The sequence below is a fragment of the Enoplosus armatus genome, chromosome 12 (assembly GCF_043641665.1).
Source record: "Enoplosus armatus isolate fEnoArm2 chromosome 12, fEnoArm2.hap1, whole genome shotgun sequence".
Lineage (NCBI taxonomy): Eukaryota > Metazoa > Chordata > Actinopteri > Centrarchiformes > Enoplosidae > Enoplosus > Enoplosus armatus.
In genome coordinates this window covers 23,650,284-23,670,634 of record NC_092191.1, presented here as the reverse complement: position 1 = coordinate 23,670,634, position 20,351 = coordinate 23,650,284, and the positions used below count along the sequence as shown (strand labels likewise).

The 20,351-nt window shown below is 42.8% G+C and overlaps 1 protein-coding gene across 1 annotated transcript in view; it reads left to right on the top strand.

Annotated features, from left to right (window-relative positions):
- vps8 (VPS8 subunit of CORVET complex) overlaps positions 1-20,351 on the top strand; it is a 48,996-nt gene that overhangs the window by 13,994 nt on the left and 14,651 nt on the right. The window contains exons 7-29 of the mRNA XM_070915575.1: positions 2,580-2,704; positions 3,119-3,205; positions 3,429-3,496; positions 4,608-4,761; positions 4,878-4,937; positions 6,747-6,854; positions 7,264-7,344; positions 8,344-8,514; positions 9,475-9,549; positions 10,634-10,669; positions 11,182-11,272; positions 13,332-13,378; positions 13,500-13,589; positions 13,842-13,888; positions 14,658-14,880; positions 15,053-15,142; positions 16,973-17,024; positions 17,151-17,193; positions 17,520-17,592; positions 17,986-18,105; positions 19,190-19,261; positions 19,451-19,570; positions 19,930-19,986. Coding sequence (XP_070771676.1) covers positions 2,580-2,704; positions 3,119-3,205; positions 3,429-3,496; positions 4,608-4,761; positions 4,878-4,937; positions 6,747-6,854; positions 7,264-7,344; positions 8,344-8,514; positions 9,475-9,549; positions 10,634-10,669; positions 11,182-11,272; positions 13,332-13,378; positions 13,500-13,589; positions 13,842-13,888; positions 14,658-14,880; positions 15,053-15,142; positions 16,973-17,024; positions 17,151-17,193; positions 17,520-17,592; positions 17,986-18,105; positions 19,190-19,261; positions 19,451-19,570; positions 19,930-19,986 — 2,090 coding nt within the window. The remainder of the gene's footprint in view (positions 1-2,579; positions 2,705-3,118; positions 3,206-3,428; positions 3,497-4,607; positions 4,762-4,877; positions 4,938-6,746; positions 6,855-7,263; positions 7,345-8,343; positions 8,515-9,474; positions 9,550-10,633; positions 10,670-11,181; positions 11,273-13,331; positions 13,379-13,499; positions 13,590-13,841; positions 13,889-14,657; positions 14,881-15,052; positions 15,143-16,972; positions 17,025-17,150; positions 17,194-17,519; positions 17,593-17,985; positions 18,106-19,189; positions 19,262-19,450; positions 19,571-19,929; positions 19,987-20,351) is intronic.

Below are 20,351 nucleotides of genomic sequence, written 5' to 3'. Positions count from 1 at the left end.
CAGGAGTTATCTCAGGGCACTTCTCATATTACATCTGTGTGCTTTTGTTTGGACCTTTTTTTTTTTTAATGTTTGAACCATTTTAGAATTGGTATTTGCACAGGGAGGGTAAAGACTCACTGGTCCGCCGTGTTCACGGGGTAACACTTGAAAAGTATGAGGAGCGACGCACAAGACCGTTGAAATGAGACTGCTGCTAAGTAAGATGGCACCCTTTCGCCAGAATCAAGACGACCACTAAATGCAATTAATTCCTCTTTAGTGTTTAGAGATTTGCACACAGTGAATTTGTGATTACACAAGCACTGTTTAAAAAAAAAGAAACTTTATCAGCAACAAACTTGACTGTATGTTCTCTCAGCAAGTCAAAGTGATAAGGTTGATTTGATCCTTGTGTCCCGTGGCCACGCATCAATGTGCTTACTATTATTCAATCGATTTTCAAAAGAGTTGCGTTTCTTGTTAAATCGATTTGAGTAGCTTACGGAATTTGGAGAAAGAAAAAAAAAAAAAGGACATAAAGGACAGGTAAAAGTTAAAAGGTATTTAGTAGGTGATTGTATTAGCAGTGAGTCATAGTGGTAGCATATAACACTTGGTAGTAATTGCTGTGGTAAAATTGGCAGCAATAATAACAATAATAGTACATTTTTGGTAAAAAAAAAAAAGGAGCAAGTTAGTTCAGTAACAATTACTACATTAATTGTAATGGTAATGCTTGTTGTCTGTCAGATTATATGTTATATGTTAAAAAAAATGTAGCACCATCAGACCACGGCCAATTCCTTGTAATGTATGTTACTTGGAAATAAGCAGTTTCTGATTCTGAAAAAAGAAAAATTGGTGTACAGTGTGCTGTATAGCCATGTATGCAGCAGTAACACCAATAAAAGCATGATCTTCAGTCTATCAGCAGTGTCTACGCACGCACACCCTTACGCACCATATATATATATATATATATATATATATATATATATATATATATATATACCAGTCAGTCTAGAATAGGGCCGCAACTAACGATTATTTTCATTATCCATTCATCGGCCGATTGTTGTCACGATTTAAGTGATGAATCGTTTTGTCTATAAAAGGTTTTTTTAAAAAAATGCTCATCACAACTTCTCAGATCCCAATGCGACACCTTCAGATTGCTTCTTTTGTCCGACCACCAGTCCCAAACCCAGAGACCCTTCATTTGCTGCCATAAACGACGAAGAAAAGCAGCAAATCCTCACATCCAAGAAGCTGCAACCAAGCTGGACGTTTGACATTTCCGCTTGAAAAAACGACTGAAATGACAAAATGATCAAAATATTTATTATGATCAAAAATATTGTCCTCTGGTCCCAGATCAGGGCAGTGACCGAATCTTTAGACCTCTCTCCACTGACAAAACACACGATCAGAATTCTTAAACCTCAAGCAACTACCAAATAAATCCAAACTGACTTGCCTTGATTTGAAGAGAGATAACAAAAGCAAGTTCACAAATGCTCTCCAAAACGTCACCAGCCAGCTGGCAGCCAACAATGGGAAGAAGGCCGTTAATATAAAATACATTGCGCATTGTTGTATTGTATTTTTCGGATCAAATGTGGCTGGAATTCTTGTCTTTCAACCATATCCAAAAGTACACGATCAGTGGACCACACTTACACAACACTAGGTACAAGCTACAAGCGGCTCCAGGTATTTCTCTGTACTAGCTCCAGGAACCAGCTCAGTTTTAGGGAGTTTTCAGTCCCAGCTTAACGTTCCCATCAAGCCTTTGGCCTCGGCTAAGTATTTCTCTGTTGGTCGGTGTTTGATGTTGCCCATGGATCTGTTGCCTTTCCAACAATGTCTGTGGTTACAAATGGATCTCTTATGACTTGCTCCCGTTACTGCAGCTCTTCATCGAATCGAGGGCCTAAGGTGCAGGCGGTGTCGTACGCTGTCCGGATTGTAAAGCCCACTGAGGCAAATTTGATGATGTTGGGCTGTACTTGATGAGCTGCAGTAACAGGAGTGAAGAAGTCGCTGCTCCTGACCCGGTTCAGGTGAAAGCAGATACAAAAATGAATGAGTTTCAAGTTCACACTGTGATGTTTGTTTGGGCTTTGACTGGGGTTTGACCGGGGGATGAGGTTTCAGCCGGGCTGACCCATGTCTCTTTACATTGCTGACATAATGATGTCTGGGGCAGGAAAAGGTATGAACATCCCTGTCAGACGGGTCACTCACGCTTAATGTTATTCTCTTTGTGTTCAACCCGACTGAGCACTGAGGCATCACCGCTCACGTCCATTTTTGGGTTCAGCTGCTTTGGTGCATGCTTTTGTTTTTTTGCTATTGGATTATTTGCAGTTAGCAGTTTCATTGCATCTCCAGCTCTTCATTTAGTGCCAGTTTGTTGTGTTTTGGTTTTGACGTGCTGTTTCATAAAGTTTTTTTCCACATTTGAACTTGAGGACTGGGAAAACCTTGCATTTGTTTTTGTTTTTTTAATTCTTTTTTTTTTTTACCATCCACACCTTTTCCAAGTCTGTCCCCGTGCTCCAGCGGTTAAATGTCCTCTTCATCTTCCTCTCCAGATACCAACCAGGCTCTGCGGCTCTGTCTGGGTACCAAGGCAACTGGGGCAGAGTTTGGCGCTGTCTCTGCCCTCAGCATCAACCACGATTGCTCGCGACTTCTCTGTGGGTTCGCCAAGGGACAGGTATGTGTATGTATATATATATATATATATATATATATATATATATATATATATATACAGGGGAGGTTGAAATTGTCACTGTGTACATAATGGAATATGTTCAGATTAGGTTGATCTCATTCCCCCTGGATAATAACTGTAAATGGATTCAGTAGACTCGTGCTTTTCCTCACCGCGTTTGCAGCAGTGGCTTAATTATGTACATGTAACCGTAGCCAAATATCATGAACTGAATATGTGACAGAACTAGTTTGAACTTTCTTAAAAATGATCAAAGGCACAAACCTAAAAGCAGCATTTATATCAGTGATTGTGACGGACTGTGTATCATTTTCCAGAGAGTTGTGTTTACCTCTTGCACGTTAAATCCTGAACAGTCTTTTGTTGCTCCGTCTGTCTGGCCGCATGATTTAGATTACGATGTGGGATCTAGCCAATGGGAAGCTTCTGAGAACTATCAATGATGCCCACCCTCCAGGGACAGCTATACTGCATGTGAAGGTACACACACACACACACACACACACACACACGTACACCATCATCCATTCAGCCACCTCTCTTTAGTGGAGCATGGCTGTACGCTGTCGTGGCTACAGCCAACGCTCTCTGGCCTAAAAAGACCTTTCTCCATACACAACCATTACCAAAGAAACCACTTTAAAACAATAAAGCAAATTTATACCGTCCCTCTTTATTATTTCTACTGTGTTTGTGTCTCTAGTTCACAGATGACCCGACTCTCGCAGTGTGCAATGACAGCGGAGGATCAGTTTTCGAGCTGGCTTTCAGGTAAATGGCTCTTGCTTTAAATTCAAGCAAATGAAATCTGTAGACGAAAGTGTGCAGAAGCGGTGATAATAACAAAGAACAGATCGGCTTATCCGATTGTAATTGTTTCTGGTGCTTTTAATGAGGAAGTAACGCGCTGTTAACCACAGCCGAGCTGACAGCGGCGCTCTCGGTAACCAGCGTAGGGGAGCTTCACTGCTGTGTGTTTGGTGAGTCCAGACTAGACTACAGAGCAGCTTCTTCCCTCTGGGTTTGAGACCCAACTCATCCCCTGCACTCCACCATGAATATATGACATGGAACTTTACAGTGGCATTGCTGTACTGTACATTCTTTCTGGGTGCGTAGGTGCATCAGTGTCCGTAACCGTCTGTTTTGTTTTATTTAAATGTATTCTTTTGTACTTAAAATATGTATATATATATGTTCTATGTGCGTGTAGCATGAAGGGGCTACGACTTACACTACATTGTGTAGTAAAATAAATTCAACTTGATCCTGTGTCTAATTCTCAGTAGATTGTAGATACATTTAGTCCATAAATCTGCATCCAAGAACACTTAACGTTCTGTTCCATACATACAACAATCACTAGTGTGGTGGCGCGAGGTTTCCCAGCTTCTGCAGTAAGGCTGAGAGCCTGGCACATTCCCAAAGCTCCCAGTGAGCGGACTGACTGGCGTCCCCACTGGGTTGGTGGATATGTTTAAGTCTCCCAGCCGCTATAGTTCCACTGAAACACGCGAGCCTCCTCCGCTCTCACGGCGTACGTTTGTGTGTTCACGGGTGGGTGCAAGGACGGTGCCATCGACCTTGCCTCCAGCAGGATGCGTTGCATCTGTTTGACAGGAGTGGCGCCTGAGGGGTGTGTGTGCGGCAGTGATTGCAGCTGGTTATGGCAGCTTCAGCCGCTTCACAGCGAGGAGATACCCACTTGTGATGCGATGTTATGGAAGGCTCACAGACTGTGGCCTTCTTCCTGTTTTCCTGGTTCCCCAGTGGTATCTTTGTCTGCCATGGACCACAGGCCAAGGGTGCATTGTTACCCCCATTCTCTTCTGTCCCTCTCTGTGTGTTTCTGTTGACGGTATCCGTTTCTCTTTGTTTCTAGGAGGGTGATGGGAATGCGGTCCTGTGACTCACGGTGTCTCTTCAGTGGTTCCAAAGGGGAGGTGTGTTGCATTGAACCGTTGCGTGCTCCTCCAGACTTCAGAGACCATCCCATCACGCACTACTCTCTGCTGGCTATGGCCTCCCTCACTAAGGTACACAAGCACGCACGGCTCCGTTGACGTGCATCCTCCGTCCTCTGATCACCCACCCGACTGTGTGTGACGTTTTGTGATGTTTTTTTTTTTCCTTTTTGGCTTTCTTTCACCAGATTCTGGTCATCGGATTAAAGCCCTCGCTGAAAGTCTGGATGACTTTTCCCTACAGCAAGGTCTGTGTCTCTTGTCTGCTTGTCAATGAGTGCTGAGTTTATCAGTTAGGCCCAATCCAGAAGGTGGCGGTAATGCACTTAAAAGCGTTTTGCCAACTTCCTCTAAACAACTAAAGAGAAGAAGAACTTATCCTCCATTGCCTTTCCGGTCTGATTGGCGGCCTACGTGATTGGCTGCTGCTGTGCCACTCCAAAAGTTTTTTTCCCCGGAACGCACTACCCTCATTGACAATGAATGGGAGGACTGGCATTTTTCGCTGCAAAGCTGGATTTGGTCTTGGAATGCTGCCGTAGTGGAAGTTCCTGAACGCACACTAAGTAGGGTCTGTAAATTAAAGGGCTCATCTCACACTCCTTATCAAAAGCCGTTGCTAGCAGCGTCATCACATGCTAATAATGAAACTGAGTAAAACACTCTACAACTCATGAGCATTTCTGAAGATAGGGGAAAGTATCAAAAAGTCCATAGAGACTTCTGAAACTTCTCTTGCAGGAACACCCACCACTTCAGTGTCCATATGTCATCAATACTTTCCATTGTGATTTGGCCAATAAATTGCTAGTTATACTACTTTCAGCTGAGCTTTAAGGAGGGCAGTAGAGGTCCACATTGCCATCAAGTGTGACGGGCAGAAGCAGTGCAATCGGGTCTATAGAGTCCTGCAGGGGTGACGTATTTTTTGTAGGCAAACCCAGAAGTTAGCGTCGCCCTTGTTCCCTCCACAGACAGCCAGTGGGATTCTGCCATGGGATTTTGGATTATTGCAGAAAATAAGCTCCGTGGCAAAAACAAACATTTATGATACTCACACGTTTTGTTCAGCGAGACAATCTTCCCTAATGAACACCACTTTTATGATTTTTGAAGCGTAAACGGAATCGCCAGAAGCTAACGTTAGGCTATAAAGGAATTCCACCACGGTCACATTACTTCAACGTCACCACCGCTAAGCTTCACTTTGAAGAGAATATAGATAGATTTAGATATAGAGTATAAACACAACGAGGCTGTGAAGGGGTGGGTCCACAAGTGTCTCAAGTGTCCTTGAGCTAGACCAGTCTTCCTCACACACGCACACACCCTCTCTTTTGGTTCTTTAGTTACGTACATGTTGTTAGATTGTGTGTTTTTTGTACGTCTTTTAAATAAATGCTTTACCCCTTACCGTTCAGAACTCCGAAACCCTTCAATCTTTACGAACTATTGATGCGATCATTTTGGTTGTAGTAAACATATTTGATTTATGAGACTAAATGAACTAATTGGCTATCGTTTCCCTTCTTTACGGGTGGTGCCCCGAGCGTGAATTTTGTGCAAAGTGAAATTCTGTTATTAAAGATAAATGTTGATTATTTTTGACAGCCTGAAGGACGTGCCATCACTCTACGAATGAATGTGTTAACAATGTATCATTTTGAGGTTTATTAATCATATATGGCACATATTGGTGTCCTTGAAGGCATAATCCCAGACACTTGAGTGACAAAAATGTGTTGTTCAGCACATTTGCAACAAATCCAAGCGTCGCTTCTGACAACAAAGTCAACAGTTGAATTTAAAACATGTCAAATTATCATCATCATTTATTACATGCTTCTCCCGTTTGAGCTGGGGTTTTTTTAAAAAAATGTATTAACGTGCTGTATTGTAAATTTTCACTCATCTAGACTAGATAGCGTGAGCCAACTGCACGACCACAATGGCACTACATGGAGGCGGTGTTATGTGTTAACTATGAGCATTCGGGAAAAACACTACTTTAAGGTATTAAGATGACGTGATCTTGTGTTCTCTTTCACTTTCACTAGTCGGACCCGTCCAGCGTTCCCCAGCTGGCCTGGCAGTTCGTTCCGGTTCAGAAGGCGGTCAACCCGATCCTGGCTTTTTGCAAAGGAGACACAGTCCACTTCCTTCTGGTATCAGCTCAATCCCCTCTCAACTTCAAAATAGACAAAATACACAAGTCCAGTGGGCAATGCTGATTCAGCATCAAAATATTCAACTCTTCAAGGACATGCGTTCTTGTGTTCAGCGTTTTTTCTACCTTTCCTACGTTTTAAAAATATTAATATTGTACACACTGACACGTTCTGCAATCTCTGCGCTTGTTTCAGAGATTCAGTGATGCACAACGTTGTCTTTAGCCACTTAGTTATTGGCAATGTTTCCCCAATACGCACCCACATTAGAATTATACCGGATTTTCATGTAACATTTCCCAGGTGCCTGCACGCTAAACAGCTTCAGCAGCGTCATGAGTCATGATCCGTGGGAACAACTGAGGGAGTCTTTTGAAAGTTCTCCTCTGCGCTACTGTTTGTGCAGGTAAAGAAAGAGGAGACGGGGACCATCCATGTCATCAAACAGAGACAACTCCACCTCAGCTGTGACATCATTAGCCTGAGTGTAAGTGCCTAACTAACCTAAAAATCAACAGAACATGGAGGGAGCCGGCAAGATGACATCTTCCTTTTTGATTATGAGCACATACACAACAGCCCTCTTTCAGGCAATAATTGTGAGGTCTTTTTAAACCGAGTTACGAGGGAAAGTGAAGATAGCATAACTACTAGCTGGATAGAGCAAATTGAGCTGGATAATGATTCAGGTTTTTATGGGTGAAGCTTATGCTGTACCCTTGTGACACAGGAAGCCTTGTTGAAATGCTGTTTCAATGATAAGCCCCACCTTATACTGTGATACAGCAATGTTTGGCTACGGAGGCAGCTGTCCCGGGTCCCACCATGGATTCGCCCCTGGCCCTGTCACTGCTGTGACCTCTGCCCACAATAAACTATGCCCCAAGAGACAGCATCATGCCATGGGCTGTATTCGAGACCGCCTATTAAACCAGCAGCACGTACTGATTTGGCCAAAATGTAGCCTGTAGCGTGCAGTATGCAAACAAAAGCAAAATATGCAGCATGTCAAAAACACCCGGATGTCGTACTGATTCGGGGGAAAAAATCCAAACCAAAACCGGAAACCGGCTAAGCCTGGCTCTGGGCGTACTGCAGAATAACTCGACTTGACAGTTTCATACTGCGTGCTACCATGAAAGGCAGCATTTGTTGCTGGCATGTAGTAGGCGGTTTTGAATACAGCCACGCTCCTGTGACAATAACACGCTCCGCCCGCTGTGACATTCAGTGTATTTTATATGGTATTATATGATACTGTCAAGCTCAGTTTGCAAGGGAAGCTGCATCTGCAGCATTACATTAGGCATACATTTTGTTTCTTGTGCTCCAGTTGAGTTGCCTCAGTTGTCTTCACCTTGATGCACACCAGGGAGGGTTTTCTACCACAGGTGTGGTGCGACTGACGACAAATCCCTTTTTGTTTGCTGTCGTACGAAGTGCTTGACTTGTTCTCCTCCTCCTGTCTCTGTCTCTGTCTCTACAGTGGATTAACAGTCGTACGCTGGTCCTCGTAGACAGCCATGAAAAGCTGCAGGTTGTGGACCGGCCCAGTCAGGAGGTTTTGGAGACGCTGGACTTGGAGCAGGTGCAGCTGGTCTATAACAGCCGACATTTCAAATCGCTGGCCACTGGAGGGAATGTCTCCCAGGCTCTGGTGAGGGGATTAGCTGACGGGGGACAGGAGCAGTGAAGTTTATGGGGTCAGGGGGGAGAGGTCAAGTTTAAGATGAATGTTAACAGCCTTCACTGAAGGGACAGTGATAATGAATAGGATTTGGAAAGACATTAAGACATGGCTAACGTTCAAAACTAATGAGTAGTTAGTAGCAGTGCAGGGGTGCTGCTGTGAGGACAGCTTAAATGTTGTATTTAAGTTTTTAAGCTTACAGTTAGTCCGGTTTTCACTTTGTGCAACTTGTTTTTTTATAGCGAGCCCTGGCATTAAATGGTTAAATCCTCTCTAAAGAAAACGCCACATAAAATAGTAAACGAGGTATGTAGACTTGATTTGAGGTATGTTGACTGTGATTTTACAACGTTTACTGTTAAAAAAGACGAACATAAGTTGATCCTCGGTGTCCTGGAGGTGAAGCCTCCCTATACTTTAGTCCTGGAGGTCGCCAGGCTCATCCCAGCAGCCTACATCCGGTGAGCCAGACTGGCCTTATCAGATCGGTAGGATTAGGTTCAACGTCGGGCTAGGGTTAGTCTGAATGCCGCCTTAGTTTAAGACAGTTAGTCTAATAGCGTTTTGGGGTCTTTCTTGGAGATCTGCGTCACCTGTTGTGAAAGAGGGTGTGAAAAATTGTGTGAAACTGATGAACCACATTTGCAAGAGAAGGCTTCTGCTGTGCTACGAAGGTGATGATGAAGATCAAGTTGATCCCGGCTTCACTAAGCGCGTCGCAAGCAATCGAGAAAGAAAAACTGTAAAAAGCATTTTCATATCATATTATTCATACCAGAAAAGCTGGAGCGACAGGTTTGGAATTGTTTGTTCTAAAGTTCAGCTGAAGCTAATATGAGGCTTAGCTAGTCTTGAGTTAGCCAGCGAAAATGCACTTTAATAGACTCGACCTCTGCGTGTGTCTAACAGTGCCTTTTTGTGTTCCAGGCTTTAGTCGGAGAAAAGGCCTGCTACCAGTCGGTCTCGAGCTACGCAGGACAGATTGTCTATTTGGGCACCAAGGTACTGTGTTGCATGTGTTCCATTTGTCATCCCTGTGTGTGCACAACAGCTGTTGTAGCGTGATTTTAAGGCCTGACGGTACGATAATTATGAAAATTGGGCGCCAGACATACAATTAAGTCTCATTAATAAGTCAGGGGTGCAGTTTGGGCCTTCTCTGTGTGTAGCCCTCGCCACAAAATGAATTTAGAATGTAGGCAATTCTAACCTCATGAGAAGGATAATAATAAAAGATCAAATGTAGTTTTGAACAGATCTTATTTTATTCTCTTCAAAACACTTTTCAAACCAAAAGTCTCAAACTGATGAGACTGGAGTGGGTATTGGAGAGAGGGAAAGAGTCCAGGCTGGGAGAAAAGTTCATGTCCGACAGAGGCATAAATATGAGACTGTTGTGTGTTCTTTATGTGGGGAAAGTTTTTAGAAGCCAAGAGAGTGTCACCAATCCAGTAAGACGCTCCAGCAATATGAATTTCAGGACATCCCAGGAGCCAAAAGGTAAAAAAAAAAGAGAAAAAAAAAGAACAATCAAACGGCAACCATCAACCCAGAGTCTGAGGCAGCTCAGGGATTCTTCACTCCACTAAAAGCCTGCTATGACTATGAAATATTCGAGAATCAAAATGGACACCAATAAGACACCAATCTGATGTCTTATCCAGAGTCCGACGAGAGGGCCGCAATCATTTTGTTATGCCTCTGCGTCGGCGTCCGTCCGTCCACTTGGACTCCAGGATGAACTGATTGCAATTTGTTGGTCAAAGGTCAAAGGTCACTGTGACTTCAAAATAGATTTTTAGCCATAATTCAAGACTGAACCGGACGATTCCAGATTTCACACACACACATGTTGACTGGGACGACACAATGAGTCAACAACAACCAGCACATATTGCCAAAGCGTCAAGTAATAATAATGAGATTACAAGGAAAAAAGTGTGTGTGTGTAGTTTAGGTTTTTGTCCATAAGTAACCCTTCTCCAGAGAAGCCCACATGCTTGCCTCTGTGTCAAAGTTATGGGTTCGGGTCTGCGGGTTGGTCTCTCTTATTCTTTAACATTCGCGATATGCTCTTGTCTTGCAGTCGGCTCACATTATGGCTCTAAGGAACTGGAGAGAGGTACTGTATGTTGTCTGCAAACTGTATATATATATATATATATATATGTGTGTGTGTGTATATATATACATACATATGTGTGTATATATGTATATATATATATATATATATATATATACACACATACATATGCGTGTATATATGTATGTATACATACATATGCGTATATGTGTATATATATATACACATACATATATGTGTGTGTTTCTTTAAAATGTAGTGGAGGCACAGTTATATATGTATATAAGATAATTATCTTTTTTATAGATAAAATTATGTTTTCCTATAAATCCTCAATGCCAGTATGTGTTGTTGTTGTGTTAAATATATACATACTGTGCATCAGTAAACTGTAAGCAGTAATGACGATACTGACTATTTGCAGAAAAAAAGCCACGCGTAGGAGACCTCAATAGAGAGAGAAGTTTCTCCTTGAGCTCCGTCTATACAGGAGATCATTTTGTTTCCGTCAGTAGACCCACGACTCCTCGTCTCTTGTCTGTGTTTTCCAGCGTATAGACTGCCTGCTGAAGCAGGAGCATTTCGTCGAGGCTCTCTCTCTGGCCTGGTCCTTCCATGAGGGAACTGCTAAGGCTGTGGTTGGTGGGTATGACACACATCTCACACATCCAGCAGCCTATGAATCTGTCTCTTCATTAAGTGTTTTGGTTCCACACGCCTGTCTACATCCCACTATATTCATATTAACCCATAAGAACCCAGACCCATTTCCCCTCAAAGGGCAATTATGGGGAATACACCACAGACCAAGTGGACCACATTGAAGACATTTCTGATGGGGTTTTTTTATACTACCCCTTAATGTCAAAGATCTGTGATGGTACACATACGTTACGTTGGGCGTTTATGGTAAATTTACTTGTTTTATTGTTTTATATCAATTTGTTCAAGAAACATGGTCAAAACAGGTTGACTGTATACAGGAGACGCTATTTAAGCTTTAGAATCGTTAAATGGGTTTTAACTTACCTTAAGTGTCAAAATACAGGCTTTTTGAAATGAGTTGCTTCCTTCACTTGTGTTTACATGTCACACCACCACCATGACTGTGACATGACCACCACACCAGGATGTTTCGTATATGTCGCTTAGAGACTTAATGAGTTAAGATCAAGCACAAAGCTGTATAAGGAAGATTCTGGGGCCTTTGAAGTGTGCGTTACACTGGTGTCACCACGGGTTCTTATGGGTTAAAACTACCGTACACCAGTGTACCACTGGACTTTATTTTACAGTATTTATATATATATTTATACTTTTTTACTTGCGTGATATACTTTTTATACTTTTTTTTTATGAGCGTTGTTGGAGGGAGAACAAAGAATGTCATTGCCAAGTACTGCGTCACTGTAATTGTGGTGCATATGACAAATGAATAACTTGAACTTTGAACCCCACACCTCCATGCACTGCTGTCATTGCTGATCTGCACACTCATGACCGCTGTCCATTTGAGTTAAGCTAAGACACTGCGGCTGGTGTGGCAATATTAGGCTGCATAAATGAAATAACCTGCCACTTCATCAGCAGAATAAAGCAACACCACAGGGAGGTGTAGACGCTTTAAACTCCACGACAGCTGCAGCCTCCAAACACACGTGCGAAAGCAAACCGAGAGCCTGCGCAGGTTTTGCACACATTTGCATTCGCTGTGTTCCTAGGCAACGCACTGGCGCCAAGACTAGTGAACACCAGGCCGAAACCACTCGCTGCATCCACGGGAAAGAGGTCAAAGATCATCAGCCAAGGAGGACATTCACATCCGAGACTAGAAACCATCCGTCCGTTCCATTTCCAGTTTTGTCTCTCAACTTCTGGTCGCTTATCGCTGGCTGAGAAGTAAATACGAATCAAAATCTGTTCACAAAGCCTATTATTAAATGCTCCATTTCTGAGGAGGTCTTAACACCACATCCGCTGTAGATAACAGATTAAAAAGACCATATTTGCCGCAAAGTAAGCTCAGCTTTAACAACTACATGTCAAATGTCACAGACACCACACAACACATTTCAACTTCTGGAGAGCTCTTCCTCCTGTCTTCATGGCGACTTCATGGCGACTGAGTAACTCTGCCGAAGACTATGACACGCGGTTGAAAGCTTAAGAAAAACATGCAGCTTGTATATAGTTCACTGGGACTGAAGACATTAAACACAGTAGCAGTGCATGTCTTTCATGAAATTTCAAGGATTCATTTTGAATAGAAAATGATTAAAGGTCCCATATTCTGCTCATTTCAGCTCTATATTTTTATTCGGGTACTCCACTTAGAGCAGCTTTGCATGATTCACAGTTGGAAAAAAGTCCTTAGGTGTCTTGTCCTGGGCGTGCTGTGATTGGAGCAGATGACCTGCTGGGGGGGGCGTGGCTGAGTGCGGTGACTGTATAGTTGTGACATCACAACTTTACAGAAGTCCCAACGGCTCGTTTAAAGGCACAGTGTCTGAATATGGGGCTGTGTGCATTTCTTTTACAGTATTTACACAGCACCCAGACCTGCTTTATAATCAAACAAGACATGGAAACCTCACGTTTTACAATATTGGACCTTTTAATATAAAAACCTATTTTTTTTTTAATTGTTTGGTTTTTTTTGATGAAAGATACAAGAATGATGGGTGACTTGCTTTTATTCTAGGCCTGTTTGGAGATCCAGTGAAAAGGAAGGGGGTGGTAGGTGACAAGGTAAGAACAGAAAACCACTGCCTGCTCTAATAAATCTATCGACCCTTGACAGTGCGCTCTGACATCCTGGTGCTCATTTTTCAAATTGTACCATTCTGTGTGTGTGTGTGTGTGTGTGTAGATGGTAGAGATCCTTTTCCAGTTTGCGGAGCATGCTTTGAAGAAGTGTCCGGAACAAGGCAAGATCCAAGTGATGGAGCAACATTTCCACGTAAGCTAACGTGCCTTTTAAAGACACACACCTCACAGTGTCCGGTCTGCCACAGAGTCGGCCTCGTGACGGAATACTGACAGCTGCGCAGTTAGAAGTCTGATATCCCTATTACCACTTTAATAACTCAAAATAATACGTGTCTTTCGACTTTATAACCACCATAACCAAACAAAACATGCAAAAGCACGTGTGAAATAAAAACCCTGTCCACAAACGGAACTGAACTCTGTCTCTCTCCGGTGTGTTCAGGAGGTGGTTCCTGTGCTGCTGGATTACTGTCTGCTCCTACAGAGGGCGTAAGTATATATATATATATATATATATATGCATATTCATAGGTACAGAAATGCAAACACACACAACCCAGTGAAAAACAACCGGAGGGGTAAGAAGACTCATGGACTGAAGGGAGGTGTTTGCACTAAACCACCGATGCTGACTGTAGCTGATGGCAGATGCAATGGAATATAAACAAGAACACGGGTGATTTGCTGTATATGTTGTAGCCTAGTGTGAAGTGAATTTGGATGGATGCAAGTTTGAGGTCACTTTCACACCTGTGGTATTGTTAATATGGTCCGAACTGAGACTCAAGTCAAGTTAATTTAATTTATATTGCCCAGTATCGCGCTGCGGTATGGAGGTCCCGCCTGATCCAATCGTGAGCACACCACCGTCAATCTCAGCTGTCAATCATGACGTCTCACCCCGTTTTTCAAATAACTAATTAAAACCAAACTTATAAGAAAAATAATCACTTGAACAAACATCAGCATGATGAGAACTACCTAAAATGGTGGTTTTTTAGACATAGTTTGGCCCATGTCCTATCCGCTAACATGGAGGGGGCGGGGCTTATGGCCTATACTGCAGCCAGCCACTAGGGGGCGGTCGAGACATTTTGGCTTCACCTTTGGGGAGCTGTCATGTCGTCCATCTTTATGTACAATCTATGGTGTGAAAGAGGCCTAGGTTAAAGTTTGCTGAACACATTTGACTGTCAAAGAAGGCCAATAAGTATATAAAACAGTGTGTGTGTGTGTGTGTGTGTGTGTGTGTGTGTAGCGACCTGCTGTTCAACCAGCTGTATACTCGGCTGGTGGAGAACATGGTGGCTAAGGGTGTCTTTCTGGAGTCACTGGAGTCATACATTGTTGCGGACCGCCTCGGCCACCTCACCACACCCATCATGAGGGACCTCCTGGCCCATTACCAAGGCAATGGTATGATGGACAGCCTAGAGAGATGTATTGTCCATCTGGATGTCACCAGCCTGGACATACAGCAGGTGTGTGTGTGTGTGTGTGTGTCTGTGTACAGTAAGGACTGTATGGTGAGTAACGGTCTGCAGCAATCAGTCAAAATGAGTGAGGACGTACTTGACAACCTAATTAGTCTGTGTCTGTGTGTGTGTGTGTGTGTGTGTGTGTGTGTGTGTGTATGTGTGTGTGTGTTTGAAGGTGGTTCAAGTGTGTTGGGAGAACCAGCTCTATGACGCAATGATCTACATTTTCAACAGCGGCATGAATGACTACATTACACCTATGGAGGTAAGTCCTCCATCAAAAAGTTGTTTCGTCACACTTAACGCACATTTTATTGCTGAATTATGTGTCTTAATCAATAGGGTGACTATTGTAAACCAAGTGCAAACCATTTTACCTTTTTGGCCTACTGAGAGAAGCCATTTTGGGGCCCTCAGTTTAGGTTCAGGTATGATTTCCTACAAAAGGGTTGAGGCTAGAAACGTAAAAACTGAGTTTCCACTTTGTCTTTGTGAAGCATTTTGTTAGGGTTAGGGTTGTCCCATTCTCATGAACGCGATATGCCTTGAGGGAATTTCTTTCATATTTGGCAGAAATGTCCACTTGGACTCCAGGATGAACTGATTAGAGTTTAGTGGTTAAAAAAAAACAAAAAAAAAAAACTCATAAAACACGTTTTTGGCCATAACTCAGGAGTTGATGACCATATTTCACGGTTGATCAGACAATGAAATGGTGACAGTTTTGACTAAAAGGTCCCCGTGACCTTGACAAAGGTCGTTTTTGGCCATAACTCAAGTTTTGATGCGGTAATTATGACAAAAATTCACACAGATGTGTAATAGGATACAAAAGGATCAATCTCACCTTCATGGTGACATCATGATTTCCTGGAAAAAAACACCATAACTCAGGAACAGAAGGGGAGACTGTGACCATATTTCACAGTTGGTCGGACACCGATTAGGTGACACTTTTGACTCAAAGGTCAAAGGTCACTGTAAATGGTAAATGGTCTCACTTATATAGCGCCTTTCAACCTTCACGGTTCCCAAAGCGCTTTACAGCTAAATCTCATTCACCCATTCGCTCACACATTCACACACCGATGGCGACCGAGCTGCCATGCAAGGTGCTGATCTCCATCGGGAGCAACTTAGGGTTCAGTGTCTTGCTCAAGGACACTTCGACATGACGGGGGCAGCCGGGGATCGAACCCCCAACCCGCTCTAACCAGCTTCACCTCCCGTGCGACAGTGCTAACCACTGCGCCACCATGCCGCCCTACACTGTGACCTCAAAATATTTTTTTTTTATTTTAAGACTGAACCGGACGATTCCAGATTTCACACACACACACACACACACACACACACACACACATACACATATGTTGACTGGGACGACACAATGAGTCAACAACAACCAGCACAGTGCGGGCTTTCCTCCATCTCGTCCATCACTGCCTTTCACTTCCTGCCTCATTCTGAATCACGTGACCGCAAATGACACGTTGGAGCGCGCCGAGTCTCACCCACAGCTCACAGAGAGGCTTCGCATCTAGATATGCCAGGAGAAAACAAAAGCCGCACATTTAGTGTCGCTATACTCTATAAGAATCAATCTTTACATAGTAACCAAGTACATGTGTACCTGTGTAGCCAATACATAATTGATAATCCTTCATTGATCAGCTCAACAGTGTATATTCACTGGAATCATACATGTATCATCAATATGTTGACAACTTCCATTCAGCCCTAAAATACTCTTTATACCTTTTTATTCAATTCCTTCCAAGTATTCACGATGATTCTAGTTTAAATTGGGCCTTCCTTGCCAGGTGTTAGATAAGGTGTTATGAGACATCACTGTAAGTTTCAGTCAAAAGGTTTCCAAATCACCTTTCGACACTAGAAAGCTTAGCATACTGACAAATTAAACAAATAACATGGTTGGCCATTTAACCTTTTTGACTCTGTACCCGTTTGGGGACGTCATTAGTCATCTATTTTTTTTACATATTTGGGTTTTTTTTGACTAATAAATCCTTTTAATGGGAACTGTACATCAGATCCTAACTAATAATTGATAACATATGTGTTTGTATTTCAGAAACTCTTTGCAGTGATTGGCCCACCACTTAGGGAGGGGAGGGGCCTAACAGGTAAGGCTGGAAACCACCCCCCACCCCCAGAGATCATAGCGCTAACTATTTTAAGCAACCCAATAGTACAGAACGTTTTAAAAAGCTCATTTGAGTCTGTAATCCGCTCGTGTTCTTCTTGGACAGATGAAGAAGTGGTGATGGGAAACAAACTTCTGGTGTACATAAGGTATGGCGAGGGGCGATGAAGACGTTTTGGCTTCACTTCTGGGGAGCTGTCATGTCGTCCATCTTTATATACAGACAAAAGATCATGTTTACTTGCGTTTCAGCCTTTCAGCTGCGTTTTTACCAATAATGTTACTCACAACTGCTTGTAGAATGAAACAGTATGCAGGGGCACTGTATACGTTCATGAATCTAAAAAAAGTGCACCTATGTTCAAATCCTAAGCACTGTTAATGTGTATGTGTATCTGTATGTGTGTGTGTGTGTGTGTGTGTGTGTGTGTGTGTGTGTGTGTGTGTGTGTGCGCGCATGTGTTTGGGTATATAGCTGCTGTCTTGCAGGAAGGGCATATCCACTTGGAGACATCCCTGAAGATCTTGTGGTTCAAGTCAAAAACCAGGTATGTAGGTACTGTATATTTGACAAACAGAGGATGTGTGTGTGTGTGTGTGTGTGTGTGTGTGTGTGTGTGTGTGTGTGTGTGTGTTCTCCCTTAGGTATATTCCTGCAAGGGTTTGCAGTATATACTAGGAAATTTTGCCAAAGTGATTCCATTTTACTGGTTCTGGTATTTTTTTTCCAGAGGACCACTATAGAGTTTGGATTTGTGGTAAAGGTGAAATGCTGTCTGTCAATGGTTAGTTCCTGTGTGGACATGATGAATCCAATCCGAGGAGTAATGTCTCAAGCATATATATATATATATATATATATATATATATACATACATAATAGTGGGCTAATGCTCTGTGTGTGTGTGTGTGTGTGTGTGTGTGTGTGTTTTTTGTATCAGGTGTTTGAGTTCCTTATCCGTCTCCATTCGGCTGACTCGTCAGAGGAGGAGGAGGTTTTCTCGTTCATTCGCACACTGCTTCACTTTGACACCCGGGAGTTCCTCAATGTCCTCGCCATGGTGAGATTCCTTCATGTCAAATATATCAACTCTTGGTTGTGGTGTGTTCGGCGTGTCGAAAGACTGCGGTGGCTGTGTTTGGAATATCTTGGAATATCTTGGTGTTGTACAGTACCGGTGCTCCCATTCAAGAGTAGAAAGTAGCATAAATAGAAATAAAAGTATGTACAAAATATAAAAAATAAGAAATAGAAAATAAAAATATACACATTTACAATATTTAAGTAAAAGATAAAAGTAAAAAAGATATACAATATGTATGTATATATATGTCTGTATTGCACTATTGTGTATGACTATATATTGCACTGAGCCATATTTCCCTCAGGAGTTGGTAGGGAGATGAAAAACAGAGCTAAAAGAGAGAGAATATTGGACTTCCATTCATCAAGTGACTCCAAATGAATGATTGTGTTTCTCCATAACTGCTGGATGTGTAAATAGGCAACTATTTGCTAACAAGCTAAACTGCTTAAAAGGTCATCATGTGACTGCACTGATCAACCTATCAACATTACTGGTCCAAGCCATTGAGACTATATATATAAAGATGGACGACATAACAGCTCCCCCCAAAAGTAAAGCCAACCACATCTCGATTGCCCCCCCCTGGTTGCCGGCTGCAGTGTAGGTCATAAGCCCCGCCCCCTCCATGTTAGCAGATGGGACATGGGCCAAACTAAAGAAAAAATCAAAGTACCCCCGATCACCGTATCCGGGAGAGTTTTGCTTCATTTATTGTACAGTGGGAGGAAGTGGAGATGCGTCGGCCATCTTTTGTGTACAGTCTGTGGTCCGAGCTAAGACGCAATGCATTTTGGGGCAGCCAAGTATGTCCATTAAGCTCATGCCGCATTCTCAGAAATTCTTGCTAGTCTAGTAAACAGCCGGGCATCACACAAAATCCACACACTATGCAGTTGGAACGCGCTACACACTCAATTTGATGCAATACGTAGTATGAATAGTGCGATTCTGAACGCAGCCTTAGTCTTGTTTTGGTTTCACCTTACCGCTTTTGCTTTTCGTTCTGCCTAACCCTTTTTCTGTTGTTTAAGAAGTGTTTTTTTTTACTTCATTCTAGACATTTGAAGACTTTAAGAATGACAAGCAGGCCCTTGAGTACCAGCAGAGGATAGTGGACATCTTACTTCAGGTAAAAATCACAAAATCATTCCACGTGCTGCTGCGTGTGTTTCACATAGTTGTTGGTGGTGAAGACAGCATGGAGTATTTATACACTGAGACAGCGCTTAGGTCACCTTAAGGGCTGCATGACACAGTTGCAGTTTTTATTTTCTGTGTAGCGTTTTCTCTATATGAATATGTCTTTCTGGTTACCCAGGTGATGGTGGACAACCCAGACTTTACTCCTTCCCAGGTGGGCGGGCTCTTCACCTTTTTGGCCCGCCAGTTGGCCAAGCCAGACAACACGCTTTTTGTCAACAGGAAGCTCTTTGACCAGGTAACTGGTGACCGGCTGAACCGACGCCATTTGTAACCATAGCTACCGTAGCAGTGTTTTCAGCTGCTCCGGTTATGGAGAGGGGTGCGTGACATTTCCATTTCCAATATGGCCCTGATATTGTTTAATATAGCCATTTATTGTACCTTGTCTGTTAAATCTCATACCTCAGACAGTACTTGATGCTTACCGCTAAGTTACTGGCTCAAAACTAATGTAACTCACTGTCACTTTAACTTACTGGAGACCAAAATACATGTGGTCTCCGCCTCATCCGTCGGCACATCCCATCAGGCAGTGATTCATGAGAATAACCAACCTCCAGCACTATTCATCTTTGCTCTTACCGTCCTTTCCAGGTTCTGGAGTTCCTGTGTTGTCCAGACGATGACTCCCGACACACCGAGAGGCAGCAGGTTGGTGAAGTATACACGTAGCAGTGTCTGACAGGACTACTCCATATTTTTTGAAGAGCCTTTCATGCTTTTAGGTTGTCCTCTTTACAAATAGATGTAAAGAAGAAGGGTTTGCAAAGAAGTAATGTTGTGTACATGTGGCAAACAAAAAAAGCTGGTTCAATTCAGACTGACAATTGAAAGGGCAGAGCATATGAGAGATCACCGGTCATCGGTAAAAGAAATTGGAAGCTTAGGAAAAAATAATGTGTGCAGATTTACGCGGGTCCTGTTTCAGTGTCAAGTGCACAATAATGCCTGTAACAAGAATTAACAGGTGTATTCTTAAGCAACCCACTGGGTTGCTTAAACTTCAAAACAGAAAT